This window comes from Lates calcarifer, linkage group LG7_2 (assembly GCF_001640805.2).
Source record: "Lates calcarifer isolate ASB-BC8 linkage group LG7_2, TLL_Latcal_v3, whole genome shotgun sequence".
NCBI lineage: Eukaryota > Metazoa > Chordata > Actinopteri > Centropomidae > Lates > Lates calcarifer.
In genome coordinates, this window is record NC_066854.1 from 12,471,731 (window position 1) to 12,499,071 (window position 27,341).

Genomic DNA, 27,341 nt, shown 5'->3' on the forward strand with positions numbered 1-27,341 from the left:
TGTGTTGCCATGGTGAAGGTGTGATCATCATCATCATCATCACCACAGTCAGCCGAATAACTGTGTCTTATTATAGGGATGAATAATCATTACCAGGAATGCTAAATAGTAACTCTGAGGTAGTATATATGAGGCATCTCTCTCACACACTACACACACACACACAACCAAAAGTCTGTGTCTGTTATTTAGAAGATAGTGTTTCAGTGATGCACATTTGTGCCTCATGTGTTTAATGTGATATAGCCTTTCTCCAGCTTTTCATGTCTTTTATAATCTAGCAGTTGGTATTATATTTGGTGTCATATACTTTTTCATTTTCAGCATGGAGATAGCTCCCAGTTGATCATACATGTTGCACATACCTGTGAATTGATATTTTAGACAACAGAGTTTCTATTTAATGCAGTTGAATTTGAACCCCTCAGCTTGAGATTCTAATTGCATGGAAATGTGTTTGAAGGGATGTACTTTTGTCTTGACATGCCTCAACTCTCCAGAAAAAAACATCAATTAGCTTCTCAGTCTACATTTGCTGTCTCAGTCGTGTATCTGGTGTGTGTCAATGGAACTGATGACCATGACACAATGCAAGAACCAGTCATTCCAACAGTGGCATGTGCAAGTGATTTAAGAAATATTTTGGCATTCACCAAGAGAGAGAGCGAAATGCAGGAGCAGTCAAGTGAACAAAAAGACTGCCTTTCCTCACTTCAGAGTGAATTTCTTAATTAAAAAATACCTGTAACAAAAATAAATATTCTGCATATTGTAATATTATTCTGTTTCACCATACCATCATAATGACCTGCCAATTTACTGATTTTTTTCTTAGATTCTAGTATTTTTATTGGCATCATGGCAGCCTATACATTTTGGTAGTTGTTGGAAATGCTGTCACTCCTCTCACTATCTCAGAATCTCTATGCAGGTCATGTTCAGTGTCATCCTCTGTTGCACCTTACAGTGTCACATCACATACTGTCATATTCTCCAGTAATATTCTCTAGTCTAATGTCTCAGTGATTGCCATCCCCTCCGTTGCCTTGTCATGGATAGCTTTAACTTCATATCACTTAAACCATTCCCTCTTTACTTCTGTCACAGCACAGAACTGCTCTGATGACACATCACTGACAGATGTACTGTTTACATTTTCTGATGGTTTTAGGTCCTCTAATATGGACTGCTAAATGTGTTATGTTTCTGTTTACAGATGTCTGGCAGCAGACTGGAAGCTCTGCACTGTGAAATCCTTTAATCTCTTGTATGACATTTTTGTGAATGAACCTTTCCCACAAACAAAGCGGAACAGACAGTTATATATTGCAATTTTAGGGTTGCTGAGTTTGCTATTGATCAAATCTCGAGAACATGTGTCTCTCTGTGAGACACATACAGTTTCTGAATCTGACTTGGACCACTTGTTCTAAGCCTCATCTAAACCATCAACTTGTCTCTTTGGATGTAAAATTCTGAAATTGATCTTGGTGAAAGGCGAACATTCTTAAAGTCGTACAAGTGTTTCAAAACATTCACCTTTTCCATCTTACCTGAGTTTGCAGGCCCCCTGTGTAACCCTGGTTCAGCATGGTATCTGGCACACAGGCAGATTAGAAATGCATTGTTAACAAGTGAATAAGTATAAATTTCTTTATTCATACAGCATCTTCCCAGAGCAAGCCTCATTAAGTCCCAGACAGTCTATAGAACAAAGCATAAGAACAACATGCAACTATGACAACACAAAAAGTATAAATGAAAGACCTTTCTCTACAAGAAGATTTTCAGATGCTCAAAAATAGAGATGTATTACATGTATGATGTATTAGTACTTAAAGCAGTTTCACTCAGTCAACAAAGGTGTTCTTCTGAGTCAAGTGCCACAACAGATCTCAGGTACTCTAAGTCTTGAGAGTCATCAAAAGCCTTTAACTCTGAATGGCTAACACCTACGCACCTTGGCAAAAGCTTTCATCAGGATGTTGGCTTTTGGATGCCTCATAAAGGAGATCCACTTTTCTGACTGACCTTATGGAACTAAGGAACAGGGAGAGCACTCCACAATAAGCTACAAGTCAAAGGTCTGAAAGGGTGACCCAAAGATCAGGTATTTTTGTATACATAGAAATTTTGACTATTGTTGGGTATAGTGACTAAAACTACTATTCAAGTAAAAAGTCACAGTGCTCAGCTGTTCACACAGCCTACAATTATTATCTCAAAGTTTGGAACACATGTCCATATGAGGATGATTATAAGGCCTGACACCACCACCATCACAGAGTTGTTACAATTGTGAGATAGAACATAATCACTAGCCTGATTTCAGACCTCAAAATCATCTCCCTCATCACCAGTAGTCCCACTGATTACTCCTGTAAACAACTTTCCATTTCATATGGACTGGAGCACTGTCTTTCAGTGAGCACAAACAGTTTTCTACAGAGAAACAGCTCCTTCTTTTTACTTTAGTTACTTCCATTTGCTCTAATCTAAAATCCTTGGTGTGAAATGTACAACAAAAGCTTATTAAATCATTGACAAGGTCCTGCTCATTAGTAAATGAGATAAAATGTCCTTTGGGTTTTTGTCGTGTATTAGTCGGTAAGCCCCGCCAGACTTTTTCTGTGTCTTTCTTGTGCTTTCTTGAAGAGTGACTCTGTCTCATCCCTGTAGGCTCACACTCCATTTTAGTTTTGATATTCCTTTGTACTGTTCTCATTTCCTTTTCACTTCCAACGGCCTTGAACAGATACTTCTTCTCATTTAGCAGTGCTTAAAGTTATGTTGTTCCCCATGGTTTATATTTTTAGTATACTCACGCTGTTTTTTCAGGCAATAACATACAGTCACAACGTTATGGTGATAACAGCTAGATTAAGGGAATTCCAACTTTTAAAATGAGATTTTTCTTGAATACTTAAATATGTAATTTTGCTGAATCGTTGGCCAGTCACCAGAATATTTAGGTCTCATACGTTATGACCACTCAGTGGTTTAATACAAAGGCCATCACCTTGCATTCACCAATCAGTGTAGGTAGAATTACTTCTCTGTGATTTAGTAATAGATGCATGAAAGAGATTTGCTAAAATGGGAGTCTTAGGACCAAATAATAATGATTAAAAAAAACAATAGCTGAACTAAGAAACTGAACATGGACTATTATGAGAAAACAAAACATGCAGAAAGCAGATCAAACACAGTGAAACATCTCTTGTCAGTGAATTGGACAGTTACTCGTCATGCAAAAAGAAAAAGAACGGTAGTTTCAAAAAACTATCCAAAGTTCAGCAGACTTCACAAACATCAGGATAAACTACATGTGTGAAACCTCAACCAAATGTGAATCAGTGGCTGAAATGAAGACAGCAGAAATAAATCATTGCTGCAGGGAGCTGTTTATTTATTGATGAAAGCTTTCTTCTCTAACCTACATCAAAGGCAGAGTGACATACGAGGTGTGTGTAGGTGTGTGTAAGTATGTGTATGAGAGAGACAGAGAGAAAGAGATTGAATGTGCATATGATGTATGTGTTTTATAGAGACAGCCAAATCAGGTCATTGAGATTAGATCAAAGTCACATGACACCATATCATCAAGATCACAAACAGCAGAACTTGAAACACATCTCTTGTGTCAAACACAGCCATTGTTATAGAACTAGTGAAAAATGTGTCAGCTTTTAATAATGAACAAGCAATAATAATAACTACTACAGATAGCAGCAACTAAACACTAAACAGCATTTGGAAACTGGTTGTAATATACAGAAAGACAGAGAAAATCCTTAGTTCAAAGTCTGCTGTTGTGGTGGTGGTTTATTGATACGCTAGAATACAGCAGTGAGTTTACTGATGCACAGAGCAGGTCTGAGGTAGTAGACTGACCCAGAGTGAGGGGGGGGGGCAACAAATCTAAATGGAATTATCAGCAAAAAACAACCATCACATCCATTTGTACTTAAAAGACTGACTTACCTACTTAATTTGTCTGAGACTACTGATGCCGTCTGTATTGTATTAGAGCCAGTAATCCGTAAGCCAACCAATTATGTGCCAAATGTGTACAAATATTATTTGTTTATCACTATGTATAAAACTGGATATGGTCCAACAAAAGACAAATTGTACTGTGGTTGGAGAAAAAAGTGTCATGTGCTCTGCTCACTTGCTAACTAGTTTTGTGTGTGCTCAGTTACAATGTGGTTTTCAGGTCATTTTAATTTGCTATTGTTGACATACTGTATATAGCCTAAAGATCAGCCTCACATGTCTGTAACTGTCTGTAACTTTGAAGACTCAAAAATATGTGTATGGAAATCAGCCTATAAAGCTATAAGTGTTGGGGCCACTGTCAACTAACAATTATTGTTTCTGCTTGCTCTCTAACTCTGAAGACTTTTGTCTGATCCTGGAGACTCTTCTCTACACCCCATGTCTGGTTCCCCTTGTCTTTTCTCTTCTTTTCTGGAAAAAAGACAAAGATAAAGACAATTACTCACAATAATCATTCACAAATATCAGTTTGTATTTGAACAAGACATTCAAATGAGTGAAAGAGTGTCAGCATCCGTATGAATTTCTTGTGCATCCTGATGGAGGTTGGGGGCACAGAGTCAGAGTGGACCATGTTCAAAGCCTCCATTGCAGAGGCAGAAGTTTACATTATATTTACAGACAGACAGGATCTGTCTGTAAATATGCAGCTGTTGTGAGGAGAGTATCTGGTTTGGGAGACAGAATTGTGACTGCTATTTGCAGATGATGTGGTTCTGTTGGCTTCATTGGACTAAGACATTCAATGCACACTGGGGTGGTGTGCAGCTGAGTGCAAAGCAGGCATAAGAGTCAGCACCTCCATGGTGGATTGTACATTGTATGTGCTGTTAACTCTTTGCTAAGATATGAAAAGATTAAAAATTACTGCTAAAAAGTTTGCTCCTCTCCCTGAACTTGTCAGTCTAACCTTTAGTTTTTGTCTTGGTTTTCCACCGCAGGGTTTGGAGACAGAAATAGTCTGTTGACACTCTGCATTGTACAGAACCTTCTTCAATGTTCCTGTTCTTGTCCTTGAGCCAGAGCTTGGGTCACACTCTCCCCAACTACCAAACCGATACTTACAGTCCGCTAAAAGAGAGAGAAAGACACAGACGGACACAAGGTACTTGAACACATGCAGTACAGATTCCATGCATTCATTCAGGTGTCATTTCGGCATGGTCCAGTTCAAATAGGTAACTAATGGATGCCTAAGTATGCTGGCCATGCCAAAGTACAGTAGAATACTGTGACGTTCCAAAACCGTAAAATAGCTTGCAAAACAGCTTGCTGGTGCTATGATATGATTATTACCATAACTGTGTCATATTTAAGCAATGCTTTAATGTAATTATACAGTTCATAATATGTTTGAATTAACTATTTATAATGATTATTGAATGTTTTGGGGGTTTATTATATATTTTTTCTTTTCAAATAACATAATATCGGTAAAATAATTATTAAATATGTGAACAATTTTAACACATTTCTATATAGTACAATGATGTAATTCTATGGTTAAACATTGAAAAAAAAAACAACTGTAAAAATACAGCTATTGTGCTATGGATATCATTTACAGTTTTGCCCTGTGTTTTTAATGAATGGCATGTAAATTCACACTTATGTGATTTTACTAAATATTAAATGTTATTTGTTATTGAATATTTTAAAACATCCTGTTTTTACAGGGATGGTTTCATTGTTATTTATCAAGCCGTACTCATTGTGTGCTTAAAAACAACTGAACTCTCTGCAGTCACATCTAATGTATCTCAGGTCCATCTCTCCTTTGTATGGTACCTCTAGATAATATTGTTAGGGGGTTATCATCAACAAGATGTAGTTAGACTACATAAGCTAATCCAACCTAATGAATCTATCTCTTTTCTCTGTTTGATACTCTTACAAATCCTAATGCTTACCATTCTAACTTTTCAGAAGTAAGCACAGGTAAAACTAAAACCTATGTTTAACAGCTAAACACAGACTCAGAGAGATGTTTCTCTGAATCTTGATGATTTTCTCAGAATGCATTTGGTGAAAGTACTGGTGTCATATTTGACCCATTGTCGTCATTTGAATCTCACACTAAGTCTGCCATCAGGACAGCTTTTCAGCACCTTAATAGCATAGACAGCATACAATTGCTTTCTTCTTTAAAACTTCTGACACCCTGGGGTCTCTAGCACTTGATTGTCCCTAGTTTTGGAGCACTTTTCCCACTTACTCCAGAACACCTCCATCTGTAGAGACCATAAAGGCCAGACTCAAAATCCACCTGTACTCTCTCTGTCCTACAACGTAAAACCTGCAACTTATTTTCATTTCAATAAATAATCAGTTTTACTCAATACTTAGTTTTGTTGGAACATTTTAAAATTTTCTTTTTTAGAGTGTGTTAGGACACTTTCATGTGATATGATTTCATATGATCGAGCTAAATTTAAGGCTGTGTAGTATTCTGTGTTAATGATAACTAAGTCAAAGAGAGGGCTAACCTACAGGGCTAACCTACATTATAAACCACTGAGCACAGTGATTTAAAAAAATAGTTAATTTCTTCAGTAGTATCAGAAGTATCAGAAAACACACCATAAACTAGATCATTAGCATTTAGGGCAGAATCAATTAGAGAATCTTTGTTGACAGGCATAAATTGTATCATGATAGCTTCACAGTGGTATCTATGCAGGGCTGCTGCATTGAGTTGCATCATGTTATAGTTGCTTGTGATGTTGTTTTCACCACCTTTGTATTCAGTGGAATCAGTCAGTGTCAGCAAGTTTATATCCAATGTATTAATTCTAGCTGCAGATTAATTTACAGTGAATTACATACAATTCAATTTGTAAATATTATAATAGACCGTCTCCATATGAAATGTGCCTTGAGATAACTTCTGTTGTGATTCGGCGCTCTGTAAATCAAATTGAATTGAAGTGAATTGAGTTAGCTTTCCCTCATTTTACCTGCACTGTATCCTTCCATCAAATCTCTGGCTTCATAGTCCAGTCTCCCTCCCTACCTCTCCCTCTGTGTACGTGTGTGTGTGTGTATGTGTGTGTGTGTGTGTGGTGGAACTTCCATCGCTGTAAGACTGATTCCATAATCGTGTTAAAGTCTTCATTACCATTTAGTGTCAAAGAATATATGAGACCTTTGCAGATGTTTGAGTCCTGTGAATTGTTTGTGTTAAGTGCAGACTCCGATAAAGTATTTAAATTGTGTGGGTGTGTGGTACCTCCAAAGTCTTTTTTCCAGTTGCAAGGTACTTTACATTTCATCTTCTTGGTCTGCTGGTCACATGACCCCTCTCTAAGTCCTGCTCCACAGTCTCCGTTGCTAGGCACACAGTTGCCATAGCGCCAGTCAGTGCATTCTGACCCATACTGGGAGGGTTTGTTTCTCTCTGAAGACAGAATAAAGACTATTAACTAGTTATTTTAGACATGCATAGTTTCAGTATCATTCCAGCACATTGTCCAGTTTAACCAGTCTGCTGCTGACTGCTGATCACTGGGAACTGCATGTATGAACAAAGCATATTAAAGCAATTCATTCACTTTATTGTATTTAATCTCATTTCACTTGTGACTCCTATTAGCTGGTGGTGTAGCAGTGTAAGGAAATGAATGCATCAACCTCCACTGTGCCACCAGAGTTTGTCATATAATTTGTTAGAACAAGAAAGAGGCAGGATAGTACCTTACCTTTTTTATTTTTCCCTCCAACGACAGTTTTGATGGTGAGGAGACTGACTACCAGCAGCAGCAGGACAGCCCTCATCCTGTAGAAACATACAGCAGTGGGAGGATCACCATTAAAAAGGTTCACACACATCACAACTAGTATACCATTAGATTTGACCCTCAACCCAAGGTTAGTTCATCATTATCCGTTCCGCTCACCACCGCCATCAGAGCTCATAACAACCCCACAGGGGAATTCTGAACACTGGTCATTTCTATATCTTTATAAATTGGCTTCAGAAAAGTCTGAAATGAAAATGTCACATTTACAGTACACACACTGCACACATCAGCCACTGGTTATTTTCATATATTGCAGACTTATATTGCTGAGGTGCCTAATGTGAGTAAAGTTGATAACATTTTTCACTTTTCCAGTCAGTGGACAAAAACTGAGGTCCAGTTAGTAGTCGCTTCCATGCTCCATGTTCCATGATTTCTATATGATAGACTCATGAACAGAGGCGTTAACCAGCTCCTGTGATTCCTGTAAGCCTTTAGCTGTTACTCTGGGAGTCTTTTTACCTCCCTGAGCATTCTGTGTTGTGCTTTTGGAGTCAGCTTAACTGGGGAGAGCAGCCACAGAACTGAATTCCATTTACGGTTTGTCTAATTGTGAACTGATGAGCTTCATGCAAATCAACAGCTCTTTATCATAAGTCTTTTGAGATCTCTTTTGTTGAAGGCATCGCATCAGCAGATGCTTCTTGTGTATTCAACATGGTCTAGTACAACAACCCTTGATCTTTGGCTGTGCTAGCTCCTTTAAACCAACCTGTGTCAGGGCCCTACACATCATCAGCACCCGACTCTGTTCATAGGCAGACATTTATGCTCCACATATTAAACAAGTCCATGATCAGCCGTAAGCACAGCATGAAAAAGTGCTCAAGTAGGCAGATCAGAGATTTAAATGTGTTTTTAGAAGTGACGCTGCATTGTTAACATCCATCTACAAAACAAACAGATACTGCAGGTACAGCCACCAGCAGTGAGCGGCTAACAAACTAATGCAGCTATAAAAATGTAGCTCACTCCTGTAGGTTTCTGGAATCGTTCTTGTAATTCTTGCTGCATACATTTCTCGAAATGATTCCGCACTTAGACGTGAGATAAAAAGACGAGCAGATGGATGCCTTTAAGCAAGCAGACATTTTTCAATCCATAAAACTCTTTTATCTCCAAGCTTTCCAAAACACATCATTAACTAACAACGGCTTCCCCTCGCTAGCCAGCACATCAGACATGTACTGTATCACCCTGACGCCTCAGGGCTGAGGTGATCTGATCTACAACGTGAACCAGTTGTTTGTTCTTTTTTTAATGAGTGAGTAAACCCATAACCCAGTAATAAACCCATATTGAAACTATTTTATTAGATGGAGAGCTTTATCAATTAGCAAACAATTAACAAAAAAGTCGAGTATGAACCGTTAAGCTTGATGCACAGTGAAATGTGGCAATCTGTTTTAACAGTATACACAACCTCTTCAAAATTCAAATATATTTCCGTATAACGTCAGTGTTCTTATGAACAGCTAAGACAAAACATTTGACTTTTTTTCCCACAATTTCTCTTCTTAACTCAGTAATATACATTGCAAGCAAAACTGGTAGAGCATGGTGAAATGGATGTTTCACACACCAACCGGGCTGCAATTATGCACTGCTGCTCTAATAGCCTGTCCAGGGAATGGAGTTGAAAAGCACCGCAGCAGCATCCCATGAGTAAACCACTCCAAGCTTTTCCAGGATCAACTGAAGTAGCAGCAAGGGGAAAAAAAATTATTTATGGCAATAAAGCTTAAATCATCATCAAAACCTTGATCAACCAGAGCATTATTTATGTTTTAATGTTTAATCGGATGCTGAAAAGAAAAGAAGGATTATTAAAAATGATGTCGCTGATTAAAATACAGTGAAACAACTGGCATATGATGAGACAAAATGAGGTAGAGGATTATCTTTAAGGTTGTGTTTTTTGCGACCATTTTCAAATTTTGTATTTATTTTATTAATCATCTTGGTAAAAACATGACATATAGCATAAAAATGACCACTCAGCTTTTTTGTTTTCACAGCCAGAGACAACAAACTCCTATTAATACTAACAAGAGTGAAGGTCAGAGGTCACCATTGTTGATTCCAGTCAATGTTGAGGAACCATAGGCATTGACATTAAATGCTAACGACTGCCGCACGATAGTGTAGGTTAGCACTGTTGCTTCACAGCAAGACATACTGTCAAATAGATTCTGTTACAGTAAATATATTTGACAGTGCAGTCATGAAGCAAGTGTTAAGTGATGGGTAATGCACATGTGTCAGAATAGGAGGTGCAGAGTAGCAAGGTATGAATATACAGAGCCAGTAAATCTGATGATGCTGCTTTAGATGTATTTGCGTTGAGCTTTATTTTATCTGGATAAAATCATTCTCATTGCTGCTTGCTATGCTACTGACCAATTAAGTTTATTTTAACCAGCCAAAACACACAGGAAGTGATGTGTGCATGTGTATCATTTTAATATTATATAGTCGATTAATGAAGTACAATAACATGTTGGAAAAGCCAACACCAGCACAAACAGGATTATGTACAGTCACAGCGAAAACAACAAGATGCAGATATATGCCGTTCAACCACCGTGAAAGAGTGAGTGAGTCATGGCCAGTGACAGTTTGATGGAGAGGGAAAGACTGCTAGGAAGACAGACAGCTCGACTCTTCATGTCATCAGTATTTCAGGGACACATGCACTTTCTAAGTGTTTGTGTCCACCTGATGAATGCAGGTTTCACTCTTGTTTAGCTCTAGTTTTTGGTCTCCACCAGCTCCTGAGGAAAATGTCTTTTGCTGCTAAAGCATTTTCACCAGCCAGTCTCTAAGTGTCTGTCTGCTGTCTGCTGCTGAGCAGGGATTTTCTCTGAAAACAGCTGTCTGCTGCAGATCTGTTTTACTAGGTCACATCATCCTCTGGCACCCAGAAATTATTCTATACTAAACCACAGTAGAGAATATGTTTTGTAGGAAATGTAATTGGTGGCTGGATTATGTTCCAAGGCAATGTATGCTTTGAATGAATGAAGCGCCACAGTTATTAATGGCAACAGAGTTTGTATTCAGTCCTATCTCTGGTTAGGTTTAGGTGAAAAAAGAACTTTAATTAAGGTTAGGGAAAGATGATGTTTTTGGTAAATGTAAATAAGTTGTGTCTGAAGTCATTGTATTAAACCAGACTACATCTTTCTCTGAGCACTGAACCATGAGCTGTGAGTGTTTAAACATAACCAGAAAAAGGGTCACTAATGCTATAGCCACTAGAAATGGATATTGTACTGCAAGATTGGGTATTTGGCAGAAACAAGTATGATGTCTCATACGTTCAATATCAATGTAATTATGACTTGCAATTAAGAACATCTCCTCAGTATGTTAGTAGAAATGTAATCGTTGCAGTGTTTTGTACAAAATGTATTTGCTGTTGCAGTTTAATCATATAGAAATGTAATTTTTAGAAGACAATGTTTCTTCTGGATAGCTGAAATACAAAAAAAATCTGATAACTGTAGACCCCAGTATTCCCTAGAACAGCAATGACTCTGTGGGTTCACAGATTCACGCATTAGAAGGGATTGCATAACAGGTTTAACTCTGAAAATATGGTGTGATTTCTATTCTATGTCTGTCTGCTGGCAAGTAGCCTACACTAGACAAGACATTCTACGGATAAACTCTCTGTGGAGTTGAACAGAATTCTCTCTGGTTTCATCAGTAAAAGTGACTCTGTTCACATTGGACAGAGTCAACGCACTGAATGTTTAAAGCCTGATAAACCCATTTTCTCAATCAGCTTCTTACTGCGAGTGATAGGACCACATATAGAGGTGACATTTTCTGCCAAAGTTATTTTTGGGTATTTCGCATGAGATATTGTATATTTGTCTTTTTCTCTGAGCTCTTGTACTGGTTTGAAGTAGGAGGTCAATTGTAAAAAGTGCATACATGATTTTGCTACATTTGCTTTGGAATCTGATGATACTTTCTGACTTCTTTGCTAATGTTACCTACATTGTCAATCAAATGAAAAAAAAAAACATATTACTGATGTATTGCTAACCTAGCAGCAGAGTTTCTTGGTAATAAATACTGAACACATCAAATAAATACTTGCGATTACGTGCTTTTTTAGGTCTTTAATGCCAGCCACTTTGGATATAGTCCCAGGGTAAAATAAATAATAAATAAATAATAATAATGATAGCTGATTTTAAAGATGTGACATTTCTGTCTGTGTATTAAACCACTGTAGTCACTGTGGGAATGTGAAATACTGGAGCTACCCGAAAGAATATTCCTGGTCATCAGACAGAAAAACCCAACTCCCTTGAGTGACTTCTTCTCTCTGCTCTAAATATCTCTGTCAGTGCCTAGAGGTCCATCTGCCATAAGACGCAACTGAAAAAAAAAAAAAACCAGTACAATCAGTCCTGAAACCACATTCTGACTTTCTTACAAACATGAAAGCAGACAAAGAAAATATTTCTTTGGGGTCATGATGGTATGAGAAGTTATTTCCGGTGGAATAAGTGTGTCAGAGATAGAAAAGGAACAAATGCTTTCCTTCTTCCTGAGTGACTGTAGAGTTTTACTGTGACAGACATGGAGTCATCCCCAGAGAGATTACATTTTGATATAGCCAGTGGCAATTTAGTAGCCATTTACTCTGTCATTTGAAAATCAGTTCAGTTATATCCTTAAGATTTACTATAACTCAGGACAATCCATTTGGATTGAAAACAACGATAGTGGAAAATTAGCTGTGTTGTAGATTCTGAAGTAAACGGAAAGGATGCCAAGTAATATAAAAAAATATTATTGTTAATATCTCTGGATTTTTATTACGATTAGAACAGTTTATAACCATAAAAGTGGTCTCATCTTTATTTGATGACAAAATAAAAGATAATACATTATATTCTTTTATTGTATTGTATAAGTATGCCAGCAACCCTCAACCCAGATGGAGCAATCCACCATTTTTCAGTTGAGAACCATCGCCTCAGGCTCAAAGGTTCTGACTTCCATCCCAATTGCTTCACACTTGGCTGCAAACTACCCCAGTGTGTGTTAAAGGTCATGGTCTGATGAAGCCAATAATATCATCTGCAAAGAGGAGAGGTGCAATTCCTCACCTAAACAGCACCTTGAGATCCTGTTGATGGATGTCACAAACAGGATTAGGGAGAAGGGACAACCTTGGTGGAGTCCAACACCTACTGAAAACATGTGTGACTTTGTGCCAAGGATGTGAACACAGCTCTGATTTTGGTTGTACAACAACTGGATGGCTTACATCAGCCGCCCTGGTATCCCATACTCCTGCAGTAATTTGTCAGACCCATCTTTCCAGCACCCTGAAGTAAGCTTTCCCAGGGAGGCTGAGCAGCATGATATCCTGAAAGTTGGAGCACAACCTCCAGTCCCTCCTTTGAAAATAGGGATCAACCCTGGTCTGCCATTCCACAGGCACTGTCCCATGGCCTCCACATGACATTGAAGAGGCATGTCAACCAAGACAGCTCCACAATGTCCAGAGCCCCATCTCTGGGCAAATCTTACTCTCATCCAGTGCCTTGCCACCGGGAAGCTTCCTGACTACCTCAGGATATTAGTGAGACTTCCCCTGAGTCATTAGACTCTGTCTCCTTTACTGAGGAGTCCTTTATTGGACCTCAAAGCAGTCTTTCCACTGCACAGTAATATCCCTAGTCCGGGTCAGCAGTTCCACTCCCTGGCTGAACACAGCGGACGTTGTCGTCATGTAGAACTAGGATTACAACAAGTAAATGTGATTCTAACTAAACACAGACACGCATGCGCGTGTGCACATACACATACACATACACACACCTCATAATAAAAGGGTGACAGAATGAATTTCTTTGAAATGTTCTTTTTTTTTTATCTGAAAACCTGTGCTTTAATCTGTGCTTTAAAAAAGACCATTTTGCTCCCCAGCCACCCAAGTTTGGAGTTTGGATTCTGTCCAATTTATTAGAAGTGAGGGAGGTTGGGGATGAAGGCTTGGTCTTGAGAGCTGGCAAAAGTGTGTTTGTGTGTGTGTATTGCTGTTGACTCTGTAATTAGGGATTTTGAAAAGCAGCAGAGCGGAAATGACTTTTTATTGGTCCTTGTATGACCTACTAACTATACAGACAGACAGACTGGAGAGACAGAGGAAGGAGTGGAGACAGATATTTAGAAAGAGAGTGCACACACACACACATCTCAGGGTCATCTGTAAGTAATACCCTGTTTACACAGGACATGTTTCAGGCATGTCATTACAGTCGTTAATCTAACATCGCTTCACACACAAAATCAAAGTATCCTTTGACTCACAGTATGCACTGCAGTGTGTTATATATATGTTAGCAGTACAGATCTGGTTAAGACTGTATCTGCAGCTGCCACTGCCTGTAATGAAAAGGTGTAAGAGATAATTCACCATGAGCTTATTCCACTTCTTTACATTCACCAGCAATCACTGTATAAATACTGTTCATATCCATATTCATATTGTCACACCCAGGGCTGTCCACCTGTTTTTTTCCTTCAGTATATACCTGTGCCTTATCAGTGTTGCACTAATGTTGGGGACAGTGCCTATAGCCTTGTAGACTGGGGTGGTGGTGCCCATGTTTAAAAAGGGGGACTGGGGGGTGTGCTCCAGTTAGCCTCACTGGAAAAGCTTTATGCCAGGGTGCTGGGAAGAAGACGCTGTCTGATCCAACCACACTGATTTGACCTCAGATCCTGGAGGAGCAATGCAAATTCAGACCTGGGAATTTGGAACAGTAAACTCTATCCTTGCAAGATTACTGGAAGATCCCATGCTCCTCCACACAGGCGCCATGAGTCAACCATGAGTCAACTCTTTCTGCAGGTGTTTCACATTAAAAGCATGTCAGGAAAGGCAGGGATCATGACAGGCTTTTAATGTGACATATCCATGTAAGGAATGTTGAGTTTCATTGGCTGTAATTTAACACAGTGAAAAAACAGCAACATTTAACTAAGTGGAGCGAATGAATTCATTGCTTTAAAAAAAGACACTCTGCAAAGAGCAGAGAGTGTGCACGGACTCTGTTGTCGATGATGATGATGGAATTAGTGCTGTGGAAACAGAGCTGGATTACTAACCGGGCAAAGAACCTGCCCCAGGGTCCTCCTAAGCCCCCTGGTTTACTGTGAGGCAAATTATATGGAGGAAATTTCACATTTTAAAATGTGATAAATCATACTTACAACAACAGAGAATGTACTATATATAGTTATGGAAAATGTGAATAAAACCTAGAAATATTATGTATTAAATAACAACCTGGTTGTCTCTGAGGTGAGCATTTACTTGAATGTAATGCATTCAATCCTACATATTCACTTTGGAGGCAGTAATTGTACAGTTACATTTTACTGAGCTTCACTGTCTTCTTCTCTGCTCATCTTTTAGTTGCTGGTCACCAGTCTGTTGTGTTGCCCAATATTTGAGCACAAAAGCTCGACTAATAATATGTAATTCTCTCAACCCTGCTCCCAGCTGCTGCCCTCTTTATCTCTCTTTCTCTCCTTCACACACACACACACACACACACACACATGTGCATACACTGGAAATTTTCCAAACACAACACAACAAAGCTACTTGTGTCATCAGGAAGCAAAAACACACATTTCTAACATTTTTAATCAAACCAGTGCTACAGTAGCTTAACTGCTGTGTCTGCACACACACATTTCCCCAAATTTCCATGCCTCTCTGCTACAGTATGACACACACACACAGCACATAAAGTGGTATAGAGTGTGTATAGAAGAGCTTTACTTGCAGTATTTCAAAATTGAGATGTGGGGAACAGGCTGGGATCTGGCACAGGAAATGGGACAATTACATAAAGACTAATAAAACCCAGTGGGCAGATGATAAGCACCAAACAAAAAGGGTTAGAGAAACAGCCAAAGTATGTAATCTGAAATGTGTGCTTGTAAAAGAAAATATTAACTTCATATTTAACACCTAATTCGGAATACACAGATAGAGAAAACACAAGGAATTATGAGTCAAATTTTCTCAGTGGAGACTGTAACAAAACCACAATTTATGGAATGTAACAACTTTGGGGAGTTATTAGGAAAAGTTTTTTTCTTTTTTAATATAATGGTTTTCCAAGGGTTAGTTCCATAAAATCACAATAAACCATACAGAGAAACCACACTTGTTTGTTGATAAATGTTCTTTTTCATTTCTAAGCAATTACAGTGCAGAGAATTGCATGTAAAGAATGAGCTGAAATGTAGAGAGCACTTACTTGTTTACCGCACACTTAGGTCAGGGGGAGAATCAGGGGAAAGGCTCTGTCTCTCTGGTTGTCTGTCTCTTGCTCATGCAGCTCCCTTAGCCCCCTGCTCCTGCCTCCCAAACCAGTCAATTCTGGTTGCATTAGCCCCATTCACACCCTGCCCACAAACACACAGTCACTATCAAACCACACATGCACACACAGGGACACACACACACTTCTTTCAGACAGAACTGACTAATGCAACCGCAAACTTTGGCTTCATGAGACAAAGCAGATGCAGGCCATCAAAGCTGAAGCTACAGCTCTTCACTCCATCTTTCTTTACACTGGTAAAATGCTCATTCAAATCACATTTGCATGTGTTGCTTCTATAGATCCTCATCAGCAAGGAGAATCCCTTTTTAGCTTTGGTTGTTCATTTTGATCCTTGTGTATCTTGTCTTATGAAGCAAGGCTGAATCAATTCATGTATCTGCTTTCATCTTACACACATAATTTGGAATTGATCTACATCAACGGAGACTGAAAACAAAAAAAAAAAACAAGATAGAAAAGAGAGAAAACAAGTGTTTGAAGCGATAATATTTCAGGCTTTGGTGATATTTAAACAGGCCAAGAGGCATGTGGTAGAGTTTCTTTAACTCAGATAAAAAATACAAAATATCACTCTAAAGCTGTTGCATGGCTCACTAAAACCTAACGCAAAGGAAAAAGGCGACATGAGTTTAAAAAAAAACTTTCAACTATTAGATTTCAGTGTTCCAGAATATGTGTAAAAGTGGGTCTACAACAAGTTGTTGTTAGTGTAGATATTCTATGCAGCACAGGAGATAATATAGTTTGATTAAGCGTTGTAAATGAGCGTAAGAGCAGTTGGCAGTGTGTCATACTCCTGATCAAAGACACCAAAACAACCTCGGAACTAACGTTTTAATTATTCATGAGAACTTAGCTTGTGCTTGTCAATGGGAAAATTAATAGAGATTTCACAGGAATGAATGCAGCAGCGTACTTCTTCTCTCACTTTTCTCACTGAAGCAGTATCTCAAACCAAGGCATGTCATTTTTGTGCATGATTCCACTAATGTCTGCATACTGTATCAAATCTGCATTCAGAAATCTGTGTCACAGTCAAAGTTAGATTATGCTCTATTGCTGTACATACTTATATGTATATTTGTCAGGCAAAGATCTGTTTGTAAAATGAAGACATATGGTAAAGGGATTCAGCAATGACCAGAATAAATTAGGGTGCATATACGGCTAGCAATGAATCAAATGGGCATGCAGCAACAGGTAATAGTGCCAAAAAAAGCCAAAACACCATCACCAATTACTGTGCATTCAGAAAGTATCCAGACCCCTTCACCTTTTTCACATTTTGTAATGTAGCAGTCTCACGCTAAAATCAAAAAATCATTTTTTCCCTCATCAGGCTACACTCAATACCACATAATGACGAAGTGAAAACAGAATGAGAGATTTTTTTGTGTTTTATTAAAAAGGGACAAACTGAAATGTCACATTGATTCAGACACTTTACTATGACACTTTATTTAGCTCAGGTTCCTCCCATCTCTATTGATCATCTCCGAGATGTTTCTAGACACACACCTGTCTATGTAAGGTCTCACAGCCAAGCCATGAGGTCAAGTGAATTGTCTGCAGATCTCAGAGACATGACTGTGACGAGGCACTGAAGGTTCCCAAGAGAACAGTTGCCTACATAATTCTTACATGGAAGAAGTGTGTAACAACCAGGACTCTTCCTAGAGCTGGCTGCAAGGCTAAACTGAGCCATTAGGGTAGAAGGGCTTTGGTAACAGAGGTGACCAAGAACCTGATGGTCACTCTGGCTGAGCTCCAGAGATCCTGTGTGGATTTTGTCAGTGCTTAATCGGGCTTTCTAATACCAGTCCAACCAGCAGCTACCCAGGGAATTCAGTGAAGAAAATTCAACCAGTCTGATAAAGTTCATGTTAACTAGAAAAAGTAGTTTTGTCTATGTGGTCATGAGTACATGAGTTTTTTGAGAGGACCTAGGATTGTTCCAACTAAACTAACCTTCATCATCAGGGTAACGGGTTTATCCATCCATTATCTGTACTGCTTATCCTGTCTCATACTCATATTTTAGACTATAAAGACATAAAGTATATGAACCCCGTGGATTACCCTTGAATACAACAAGATCCAAGATGCTGTGCTTCTTCACAGTGCACACTGGCAAATTATTATTTATGTGCTTTGTTCAGTGGGATAATTAATTAGAGAGGAAATGTCAGAGGTATGTACTTGACCCATTCAAACAGCCATTGATTGTTGAGATCAATCAAGCCCACAGTGTGGATTGAAAGCTCTTGTATTTAAAGTGACATTTCATAGTGTCCTCTTTTTTTCTACCTCCACCTTGAATGGAAATTAGGTGAAAAAACAAACCAAAAAAGCGTAGAGGACATTTTTCCTGCAATTCCTGCAAAGAGTGAGACTTATACTAAGAGTCCTGTATCATGTGATACTACTCACAGGACTGGCAGCTCCACATTGATCAATGAAGAGAAGGAAAAAATAAGAAATACAGGCCAATTGCTCCCAGAGTACAGTGCAGCTGCTCATTAAGTCCTGACAACAATACAAAGTGGTCAATATATCTGATCTGGATGGAGCGGTTGAAATATCAGCCCGATTGGGTGTGTAGTGTGGATGACAGAACACAACATCATCCTGGATGGAATCAATGGGAAATCTATTGCTATTCTTGGCAAGCGGTATTTAAAAGTCTTCTAAATGTGAGTTGTCCACAGGGTGTGACAAGCAGGATGAGAATTCTCTCTGCTCCTCCTGTTTCTAGTGTAATGTAGGCATATTACAAAGTGGAGATGCTGCCAGAATATTTTTACTGTACATGTGCTTGTTTAATACAGAGTAATATGGACCCAAAGACTAATGTACATACATAGTTGCTTGCAGGGGCATGGTGATGAGGGGAACTATGTTATCAAGGCCCAACATGGGGAGGTCCTTCAGAGAGCCTGTCATTAAAACATTGTTTTTATCTATAATTTATACAAATAATCTATTACTCTTGGCTAGATAAGTAGTTTGACAGACTTTTTCTTGTACCTAAAACAATATTAGAGCTTCATGGCTCAGGGGAACAAGGGACTAATGTTAAAAGAACAATATTTGTTTTCCTCACTGAATGGACCTTAAGTTTTGGAGTGTGCTCTTTGGGGAGAATATTAATAATTCATAGAATAATTCAAGTTAATTTAGAGGAAATTATTCGTGTTTACAAAGATGGATTTTTTCTGGTTACTGAGGAAGTATGTACTATTTATTAAGGGAAACATTTAACAATAAACACAGCGCCATCTATTCCAAGCCCCCTAATCTGAGTCTTGGACAGGGCCGGTTCTACACAGGCATATAGTATATAAGGGGGCAGTCAGAAATGTGAAGGGAGCATCGTTGGTACACATCATGGAGTATTTTACAGTTAGTGGAGCATTTTTGCTTATGACAGTGTTTTCTCCATGGAATTGTGTTATTAGCCACATATCCAATCCCCAACCTGGAGAGGTGGACTGCACTTTGTCAGGCCTCGACCCTGTGACCTGTTCAGCTCGGGTGTCCCACCTGAGGACTAAGCTTCTGCTGGAATAGCTCCTAGGGTCAGTGAGGCATGCAGACCCCCCCGACCATGATAAGAAGGCAATACTTCAGAGGAAGACTGAAAAATTAAGATGAAAAATTAAATAACATAAAAGATTCCTCATCTAGGTTTTAACAGTTAACACCATAACGTACAGTTTAATTCTCAAATCTGAACTTAATTACCATTTACGTGGCCTCTGTAAAGATTTTAGACCCATTATATCTCTAAATATGCCTGTTGCTATACCTCTGCCAGTCCTGAAAAATAACAGGAATGCATAGCTAACACTTAAACTAATACCAATTTCACAAGATGAGCAGAAGCAATCCATACACCTTGTATGATTACGTAATGTAATCACACACTAACACAGTCCTTAGATGATACCTTTACTGACAGGCTAATTATACCATATTCCATCATTATAGGAGCCAGAGAATGCAATCCAGACTTTATTTTGGGAATCTGTGCATTATTAAGAACTGTGTACCTGGCAATCGCTACCAGACTCCATTGACAAAAACAGTAATTTTACCGGGCAAAAAACAGGAGTTGCTGGAGTACCACTGCCTCCATCTGTTAGTTTGTCAGTGTTATTGAGTGACTTTCAGTGGTGGAAGACGTATTCAGATCATTTACACGAGTAGAAGTGCCGCAGAGTAACTTAACAAACAAACAGATCTAAGGGATCTAACAGATCGAGGGAGCAGCGTTGTGTGTTAGTGTGTTCTCATCAGTTAAATTACTCTTTTTCTCAATTGACTCTGGTTGAGACAAAAAGCGATATTTCTGTTTACCGAGTACATTGTACGCTGTTTCATTCACAGACTGTTTGGTCAGGTGAATTGGTTTGTGCTTTATTATTGTTTAAATGTAAGCCATTATGTAACATGTCTGCACATGCGTGGAGCGGATCGGGCTGTTTCGTGAAACAGGTTCAATCTAGATTCAATTCTGCACATGCGCAGAAGTCATTCAAACCACGTTTAAACGGTTGCTTCTGTTTGCTAGTACTGTGAGAAAACGCCATTACTGAAGCTGCTAAAACAAACCATGGAGCTGTTTTTGTCGTTAACGAAAAGGTCTGAATGCTAAAATAAACTTTGGAGCTGTTTTTTGTCGAACACGAGTGAGAATGGACGCTGAACACACCTGCGGTGCGACGGTAAGGCAAACAGTTAGCGGCTAGCGTTAGCATTAATGTTATCGGAGAGCGTTAGCATCAGCGTTACCTTGTAATGATATCCTTTACTTAAATACAGTGGGCTCTTGGTAATTTGTTTAAATCCCTGTTTGTTTTCACTTAGCGACATTTTAGCGTCATGACCATCCTGGTCATTTTAACTCCGTTTATGGTGGTTATCATGTCGTTGTGGTGATCTTGTATGTACCGCTACCTAAGTGTTAGCATCAGCGTTAGCGTTAGCATTAGTCTTATCTTTAAGTGATGGCTTTGGGTCTTTTATTTCTAATGTTGTCATTTTTGTTTTCGTGAGTTAAAGTGTTTTGTGCTGCAGCTTGGTCATTTTAAATCGCTCTGTGTTTCAGTGGTGGTATTGCATCGTTTTGCGCCTCTAGCTGGCTGGTTTACATCTACTTAAGGTCATCTATTGTCATTTAACGTTTCTTTGTGGCCATTTTGTGTTGCAGTGTGGCAGTTAAACATCTCATTACGATCGTTTTGCGTTTTCCTCTTTGTCGTTTGTGTCTTTGTAGCTTTGTGGTAGTAATCTGTCTATAGTCATCAATTGATCCCCTGTTGTGTATATTATTGATTGGTAATTTGTTTTGAGACTTCACCGAGCTCAGTTTTGAGTTTGAACTCTGTACTCCTCCACAATTTTTAAGCCACAAGAGTAGGTCACAATGTATGAGCTGAAATATTCAAAATGATTTTAAAAATAGTTTTTCTCTCTGAGATCAATAAAGTCATGTACTAGTAACATAATTAATTTATTCACCTCAGATCTCAGTGTGTGATTGTCAAGGTTCTAGTGTTCAGTTTTCAGTGTTGTATTCTTCTGCACTGTTCAGGTGTTGGAGGTGAACCCTTCTTTATTAATGAAGTTGTTTGTTGGACTTGTGTTTTCCAGGTTTACTGCTTCAGCTGCTGCAGCCTGGACACAAACACCAGCTCTCACCTGACAAACCAAACAGGTATGTGTCCTAAACATTCACCCTGTCTGAAAAAATGTGTTGACGAGCTCAATTAGAAATGTTAGTCACAGTGTTATTGTTTAAATCCTTGGTATTTAATGAGTTTAGTATTGAATTAGGGCTATAATAACAAAATATTTTGCGATAGTCAATAGACATAGTCCATAGACATATAAGACATGGTCGATCACAACGTCGATAAAACTCATTCCACCTGTGTTTTGACAGACAGTACAAAAAGCCAATGATAATGAGAATAGTGCCACGCTGAACCAGTTATGTGGCTGGGACAGAGTTTGAAGCACATCAGAGGCCTGCACTATGAAGCCAGTTCGTTATCTGGCTTCACTAAACCTAACAATCACAGTCGGTCTTAGGACACTGGTTATCAACTCGTTAAGTCAACCCAGGATTTCCCGAGCGCATTTATGTGAGAGTAGGGGTACCTAATATTATATGACAAGCAATGCTGATAGCTGCATGTCATTTCATTTCTAGCAATGTCCAAAAATAACATTTAACAAGGTGAAATGTGAACAATATGATCACATGACTAGAATAGAAACACCTGAAATAATTTTCAACTCTCAATATCAGGAAGAGGATTTATTGTAAATAAGTACATAAATGCTTTTTACTTACTGTGTGAGCGTTTTGCTTTTTTTGTCAGATGGTGATTTATTTGATTCATTGTGAATATGGGATGCAGATAAAAAAGTGACAGTAATGTCAGACTGTTTCTGCTGCCAAAGCAGAGAGGAGAGAGTTAATATTGTTGTGGACATATGGAAAGACTTAACAAAAGGATTCCACACAGCTATAAAAATGTCTGTTGATCTTTATTATTTGTCACATTATTGTAAAGAATCCCTGTCGGAATCCTGCAGGAAATGATGGCGCTAGCTTTTCAGTGATCTGATCCTCTGAAGTTAACCTGCCCTGGAGCAGGTTAGCTGTTCAGCATAAGTTACCATGGTGATTTACTGCGATAAGAAGTGAACCACTATCATAGACTGAAAACCCAGTTAATCTGGGTCTAACTGCAGTTTCTGCTTCATAGTACAGGTGTCAGGTTATGTCGGTGCACACAGCACAGAGCGCAGGAGTAAACACACATGCTAATATTTTGGGTACTGCAGCTGCGCACACCTTTACGTCAGCAGTAGTAGCAAGATAAAAGAGAAAATGATGACTGAAAATGTTAACGGGCGACAGCGTTACTGAAGAAGACGCCTCAATGACAGAGGACTGACAGGTACAGAGAGCTAGTAGAGACAGACACAGCTGATAAAAACTCTGTGGGATTTGGGACCTGTGTCAATAGAAAATACAAATCTGGCTCAACGTTAGCGAGTTCATTCTACCATTTGCTCTCTTTGTCTCTTTGTTCTCTCTCTCCCTTTTGGCTCAACCGAGTATTTTGATCATTTATAACTGCTGCATATATATATATATATATAGATAGATAGATAGATATGTGTATATGTATGTGTGTATATATATGTAGTTTAGCTTCAGCTTCTACATATATCATGTCTATAAATTATCAGAATATAGTAATAGTTCTAATCATTTTTAAAAACTCAGAATAGTTTTGTGGAAGTTTTTATTGTGCACTTCACAGTAACATACATGATTCCTCCAGTGATTACTTGACAATTAACATAGAAATGTAAAATTGAAGATCATTATTCTAATTAAATTTTCCCAAATATTTATTTTTATTGATTCTTAAAGATGTTTTGGGGTTAAACTGTTGATGAGGAATAGGCAGTAGTGTATTGATCATTTTCCTCTGTATGTTTCTCTTTGATTTCCTCCAGGTGTCTCCACTTCGTCTTCGTACAGTGAAGAAGTTCTTTGAGACCAGGACTGAGGCCTCCAGGTAATTCACAACCCGCTTTACATAAACTGTCCAACACAGAGCACTGACATGATAGATCTTCAGTAACTAATCTGAAGTCTGAATAGTTTGATTTATCACAAAACACTTAACTCTTTATGAAAGTTTATTTAGTTCATGAATGTACAGTTCAAAGAAACATCAGGTCTCTCTCTCTGTCTCTCTCCCTCAAGCCTGACACACACTAAAAGACTTTTAAAATCTTACCTGATCTATCAGATTTCACAGTTTTGTTCTAATTGTGTGTGATGTGACCAACACAGCACACCAACAACCAGTGTGGACTCTCAAACATGGCAGATGACAATGTCTCTTGATTGTTGTGCTTCTGTCTCAGTCAGCTTGCTCCCTGTGCAGTCCATCCACTGCTGTTGTGTGAATATGAGCAGCTTCTTCTGTCTTTGTGTAGAAAACAAATGTAACTCTTGGACAAGTTCTGATGAGTCCAGATCCACCTAGTTCACATTCTGGTTTCTTTGTAGATTTCCTGTCTTCTTTACTGCTCTATCTTTTGACAGTTTGAAGTTCAGTACCCAGAAACTCTGTGCTTTTATTTTGACGTGTTAAGAGTCACATCTTTACATTCATGTTTGCTGTGTTTTTCTCCACAGGATTCAAACTGGAACCATCACAGAGGGAAGAGACAGACATGAAGATGTTGTCAGGTCAGTGTTAGTTTATTCTTTTCTTTAAACCTCTTGTCTGGAACAAAGAGCAACAAATTAAAGCTACTGTAACTTATCATTTTGAATTAGGATTTTTCAACAATGTGGCTGCAAAAATATGGAAACTATATGTATAGTTAGAATAGAATCCCTTTTGATAATTCGGTTTAAAGAGAAGTATAAAACAAAATAGAAATATACAGCTCAAAAGTTTTGATAGACATTTGATCATTTTATTCCAGACAAAATTGAACATATCACAGCAAAGATAATGATTTGACCACAAGGAAACACTAGTTGGGCTCAGGGTTCATGTAGTTATGAACGTGTCTACTGAACATTGTTGTGATACAACTATTAGATCATAAGAAGATGAATGTTCTCACAAGTGTTTAATAAAGACATATTCATCAGTGGAAAATGTGCCCATGACTACATTAGAGAAAAACTAAGTGTTTTCACTTGAACAACAGGAATCCAACACAGTTCACAGTAGTTAGATGGTGGAGCTCTTTTATATCATTAACAGCTTCCTAAAACTTTGCTTTTCTTTCATCCACTTCAGGTCTTCAGCTGCTGTCGTCTTCTCCTCCTCCACAGACAACAACACGGATTGATCACACAAACTCATCTGTAAGTCACAATAGTTTTTTTACATATTAGACTCGACTAGACAGTTTGTGACTCTTTACTTTACTGTTACATTTAGTGACTAGACTGACATTTTGACATCTTACTGTGACATTTAGTGACTCCTGACTACACTGACAGTTTTTGACACTTTACTGTTACATTTAGTGACTATACTGACAGTTTGACACCTTACTGTGACATTTAGTGACTCCTGACTACACTGACAGTTTGTGACAGTTTTAACACTTTACTGTACTGTTACTTTTAGTGACTACACTGACAGTTTTTGACACTTTACTGTACTGTTACATTTAGTGCCTAGACTGACAGTTTGACATCTTACTGTGACATTTAGTGACTCCTGACTACACTGACAGTTTTAACACTTTACTGTACTGTTACATTTAGTGCCTAGACTGACAGTTTGACATCTTACTGTGACATTTAGTGACTCCTGACTACACTGACAGTTTGTGACAGTTTTTGACACTTTACTGTACTGTTACATTTAGTGCCTAGACTGACAGTTTGACATCTTACTGTGACATTTAGTGACTCCTGACTACACTGACAGTTTTAACACTTTACTGTACTGTTACATTTAGTGACTAGACTGACATTTTGACATCTTACTGTGACATTTAGTGACTAGACTGACATTTTGACATCTTACTGTGACATTTAGTGACTCCTGACTACACTGACAGTTTGTGACAGTTTTAACACTTTACTGTACTGTTACATTTAGTGACTAGACTGACTACACTGACAGTTTTTAACAGTTTTTAATACTTTACTGTGACATTTAGTGACTAGACTGACATTTTGACATCTTACTGTTACTTTTAGTGACTCCTGACTACACTGACAGTTTTTGACACTTTACTGTTACATTTAGTGACTAGACTGACATTTTGACACCTTACTGTGACATTTAGTGACTCCTGACTACACTGACAGTTTTTAATACTTTACTGTACTGTTTAGTGTTTTCACTTGAACAACAGGAATTCAACACAGTTCACAGTAGTTAGATGGTGGAGCTCTTTTATTTCATTAACAGCTTCCTAACACTTTGGTTTTCTTTCATCCACTTCAGGTCTTCAGCTGCTGTCGTCTTCTCCTCCTGCACAGACAACAACACGGATTGATCACACAAACTCATCTGTAAGTCCAAACAGTTTTGTTACATTTAGTGACTAGACTGACAGTTTGTGACAGTTTTAACACTTTACTGTACTGTGACATTTAGTGACTCCTGACTACACTGACAGTTTGAGACAGTTTTTAATACTTTACTGTTACATTTAGTGACTAGACTGACATTTTGACATCTTACTGTGACATTTAGTGACTCCTGACTAGACTGACAGTTTTTGACAGTTTTAACACTTTACTGTACTGTTACATTTAGTGACTAGACTGACATTTTGACACCTTACTGTGACATTTAGTGACTCCTGACTACACTGACAGTTTGTGACAGTTTTAACACTTTACTGTACTGTTACATTTAGTGACTAGACTGACATTTTGACATCTTACTGTTACATTTAGTGACTAGACTGACATTTGACATCTTACTGTGACATTTAGTGACTCCTGACTACACTGACAGTTTGTGACAGTTTTAACACTTTACTGGTGACATTTAGTGACTAGACTGACATTTTGAGACAGTTTTTAATACTTTACTGTTACATTTAATTAGACTGACAGTTTGACATCTTACTGTTACATTTAGTGACTAGACTGACATTTTGACACCTTACTGTGACATTTAGTGACTGACTACACTGACAGTTTTAACAGACTTTACTGTTACATTTAGTGACTAGACTGACATTTTGAGACAGTTTTTAATACTTTACTGTTACATTTAATGCCTAGACTGACAGTTTGACACCTTACTGTGACATTTAGTGACTCCTGACTACACTGACAGTTTTTAACAGTTTTTAACTGTTACATTTAGTGACTAGACTGACATTTTGACCTTACTGTGACATTTAGTGACTCCTACACTGACAGTTTTGACACTTAACTGTTACATTTAGTGACTAGACTGACATTTTGACATCTTACTGTGACATTTAGTGACTCCTGACTACACTGGACAGTTTTTGACACTTAACTGTTACATTTAGTGACTAGACTGAC

At 38.3% G+C, this 27,341-nt stretch overlaps 1 protein-coding gene and 2 long non-coding RNA genes across 9 annotated transcripts in view; 1 reads left to right on the plus strand and 2 right to left on the minus strand.

The window, feature by feature from the left end:
• Positions 1 to 3,385: 3,385 nt before the first annotated feature.
• On the minus strand, positions 3,386 to 16,327 carry LOC108880235 (midkine-B). Of its 3 annotated transcripts, XM_018671691.2 has the most exons (6): positions 16,172 to 16,296; positions 9,445 to 9,557; positions 7,761 to 7,837; positions 7,292 to 7,459; positions 4,973 to 5,133; positions 3,386 to 4,473 (listed from the first exon to the last, which is right to left on the minus strand). In XM_018671691.2, the coding sequence occupies exons 3-6, from the start codon at positions 7,834 to 7,836 to the stop codon at positions 4,432 to 4,434; spliced, it is 447 nt and encodes a 148-aa protein (XP_018527207.1). In that variant the 5' UTR covers position 7,837; positions 9,445 to 9,557; positions 16,172 to 16,296; the 3' UTR covers positions 3,386 to 4,431. The 3 variants fall into 3 exon arrangements, with proteins under 3 accessions (XP_018527207.1, XP_018527206.1, XP_050922038.1); XM_018671690.2 differs by lacking the exon at positions 9,445 to 9,557 and having other exon boundaries at positions 16,172 to 16,327; XM_051066081.1 differs by lacking the exons at positions 4,973 to 5,133; positions 9,445 to 9,557 and having other exon boundaries at positions 16,172 to 16,327.
• Positions 16,328 to 20,810: 4,483 nt separating this feature from the next.
• The window catches only part of LOC127139147 (uncharacterized), a 14,989-nt gene continuing 8,458 nt past the window's right edge, over positions 20,811 to 27,341 (plus strand). For all 3 annotated transcript variants that reach the window (XR_007809135.1, XR_007809134.1, XR_007809133.1), the window contains exons 1-6: positions 20,811 to 20,988; positions 21,917 to 21,980; positions 23,804 to 23,865; positions 24,495 to 24,548; positions 25,114 to 25,181; positions 26,281 to 26,348. This is a non-coding gene — a long non-coding RNA (uncharacterized LOC127139147). The remainder of the gene's footprint in view (positions 20,989 to 21,916; positions 21,981 to 23,803; positions 23,866 to 24,494; positions 24,549 to 25,113; positions 25,182 to 26,280; positions 26,349 to 27,341) is intronic.
• The window catches only part of LOC127139146 (uncharacterized), a 13,398-nt gene continuing 11,788 nt past the window's right edge, over positions 25,732 to 27,341 (minus strand). For all 3 annotated transcript variants that reach the window (XR_007809132.1, XR_007809131.1, XR_007809130.1), the window contains 2 exons: positions 25,974 to 26,307; positions 25,732 to 25,809 (listed from right to left, as the gene is read on the minus strand). This is a non-coding gene — a long non-coding RNA (uncharacterized LOC127139146). The remainder of the gene's footprint in view (positions 25,810 to 25,973; positions 26,308 to 27,341) is intronic.

Coding starts and splice junctions, on each gene's coding strand:
- LOC108880235 (XM_018671690.2), bottom strand. CDS start 7,836: ATGAGGGCTGTCCTGCTGCTGCTGGTAGTCAGTCTCCTCACCATCAAA. Junction 7,460..7,760: donor TGGAGGGAAAAATAAAAAAG/GTAAGGTACTAT, acceptor TTCTGTCTTCAG/AGAGAAACAAACCCTCCCAG. Junction 5,134..7,291: donor CTGGAAAAAAGACTTTGGAG/GTACCACACACC, acceptor TCTCTCTTTTAG/CGGACTGTAAGTATCGGTTT.